Here is a 2,500-nt window from a genome sequence, read left to right as displayed (position 1 = left end):
CTCACTAGAATCAACTTTTAAATTCATTTTCAAAGGGCGCCAGTGGTGTAGTGGTTATAGCCCCCCTCCCCATAGAGCCTCAGTCCTCTTCACAGCAGACCCGGGTTAGAATCCAGCCCGGGTCGTTCTCTGCATGTCATTCCCCTCTCTGTCTGTCTGTCTGTCTGTCTGTCTGTCTGTCTGTCTGTCTGTCTGTCTGTCTGTCAGTCCTCTTCACAGCAGACCCGGGTTAGAATCCAGCCCGGGTCGTTCTCTGCATGTCATTCCCCTCTCTGACACATTTCATATCAGTCTCTCCACACTGTAGGTAAAGCAAGGAAAAATGGCAAAAAATTTCAAATTAAATTGTGAACCTGAAATTTAGAATACTGTGTCCCCTTTAATGTGTTCTCCTCTCTGTCCCAGGCCCTGTCTGTCTGTGGTCATCCCAGAAAGCAGTATGGATGTCCCAGGTGTGTCTCAGGGCGCCCCACACACCCCTCCCCCTGGCTCCCTGGCTCTGCCCTCCTTCATCTCTCTGTCCAGCTCTCCTGAAGAGACAGACGCGCCGGACACTCTGCCCAACCACAGCACACAGGTTAAAGGTACGCACACACATGGGTTGCGTTCCGAATCGCATACTTTCTACTATATAGTATGTAGAAAAAAGATTTAGGATGTCCCGATTCTTGTGGCCAGATTTAGGATGGTTAGAAGTACCCAGATGTCCTACTTCATGCGGCCAAGATTGTTAGTGTTGAAAAGTGCATCCTATTTGGGCGATTCTGACCCACAATCCAGTGCGCACGTGAAGTGACGTCACATCGACGAAGCCTCCATATGAAAACAAACGGGGATGCGACGGATATAAAAGCAAGAGGCAAGATCAAGGCGCAATGTTATGATGAAATAAGAGAGAAAAGTATGTCCCAATAGTATGCCTACTGCATCCTAACTAGATTCTTTTTATCGTCTGATGTAGTATGTAGAACAGAAAAAAGAAAGAGTATGCGATTCGGAACGCAACCATGGTCTGGGTTAACAGTTTAACCACTAACCCAACAGAAGACTTTAGACCAATCATAACTAGCAGGTAAACGGTTTAAAAAAAAAACTCATGTAAAACATTTCAAAACCACACATGCAGGTTACAGTTAGCGGTTATGGAGAACGCGTTTTGTCAAAATCAGTGAATATCTCCTCATGATCCCCCTACCTTTCTGTACTGTGTGTGCACTGAAAAAACCCAGTGTTAATACACAGCCTAGTCTCTGTAAACTGGTATGTAAACAAAGAGGTCCACCGTAGCTAGCAACATGCCCGTTAAAAAGTGCACACACAGAAGAGACACATGGCATACAGTATGTTTAAACCTGCAGTGTGTAATATGACATCATCAAGAAAGTTCTACAAAGTTCTAGAATGCAACACTCCCTGGGTAACCCCAACCCTTTTGAATAATAACAGAAGCTACAGTGGCCTTCAAGGACAAGAACAATTCAAAATTTGAAACAATGCACCTGATGACATTCCAAAAACATGGATTCCTCCATAAGACCTGCCTGCTCAATGTACAAAATGTAATATTAATATTTGTAATTCTCCGGGCAGGAGGATAATTCAGATTATGGCGGAGGTGATTTTACACCAATGAGGACATATTTATGATTGAGGATATTGATTTTAGCTAATAAATTACTTAAAATGTTACACAGTGTCCCTTTAAATTGATAGGAATTCAGTCTGGTAAATGACATCCAGGTTGTGTTAAAGGTAGACTGTCCCTTTAGAGGTCTAACTGGGCTTAACTTAGAGTTAAAGTGCTGACTGTCGGTTATATTGTCCGGGCCATGTTTTGTGTTAGGATCATGTTTGTAATGAAATCCAGGGGATCAACACACACACACACACACACAAATACAAATAAACACACACACACACATACACACAAATACACATTCACACACACACACACAAATACATATACACACACACACACACACACAAATACATATACACACACAAATACATACACACACATACACACACACACACACACACATACATACACACACATACACACAAATACACATTCACACACACACACACACACAAATACATATACACACATATTCACAGACACACACACACACACATACACAAATACATACACACACATACACATTCACACACACACACGCACACACACACACACACACAACCCTGAGTTGATATGAATGGGGAGGAGAGGTTGGTCTAAGCTGCAGACAGATAATGATGATCAGAGCTTAATATGATGATGGTGCTTTGGGGAGGAGAGTTATAACCCGGGTAGCTATAAGAAAAGCATTGATTGTAATGGTCGCAAAAAAGTGTGTGTGTCTGTCTGTCTGTCTGTCTGTCTGTCTGTCTGTCTGTCTGTCTGTCTCTGTCTGTCTGTCTGTCTGTCTGTCTGTCTGTCTCTGTCTGTCTGTCTGTCTGTCTGTCTCTGTCTGTCTGTCTGTCTGTCTGTCTGTCTGTC

General features: G+C 43.1%; 1 protein-coding gene across 2 annotated transcripts in view; it reads left to right on the top strand.

Annotated features, from left to right (window-relative positions):
* Window positions 1-2,500, top strand: part of zc3h3 (zinc finger CCCH-type containing 3) — a 102,914-nt gene that overhangs the window by 94,441 nt on the left and 5,973 nt on the right. For both annotated transcript variants that reach the window (XM_080032645.1, XM_080032644.1), the window contains exon 13: window positions 406-584. In XM_080032645.1, coding sequence (XP_079888771.1) covers window positions 406-584 — 179 coding nt within the window. The remainder of the gene's footprint in view (window positions 1-405; window positions 585-2,500) is intronic.

Source organism: Ammodytes marinus (assembly GCF_949987685.1).
Source record: "Ammodytes marinus genome assembly, chromosome: 8".
Taxonomy (NCBI): Eukaryota; Metazoa; Chordata; class Actinopteri; order Uranoscopiformes; family Ammodytidae; genus Ammodytes; species Ammodytes marinus.
This window is presented reverse-complemented; position numbering and strand designations above follow the sequence as displayed.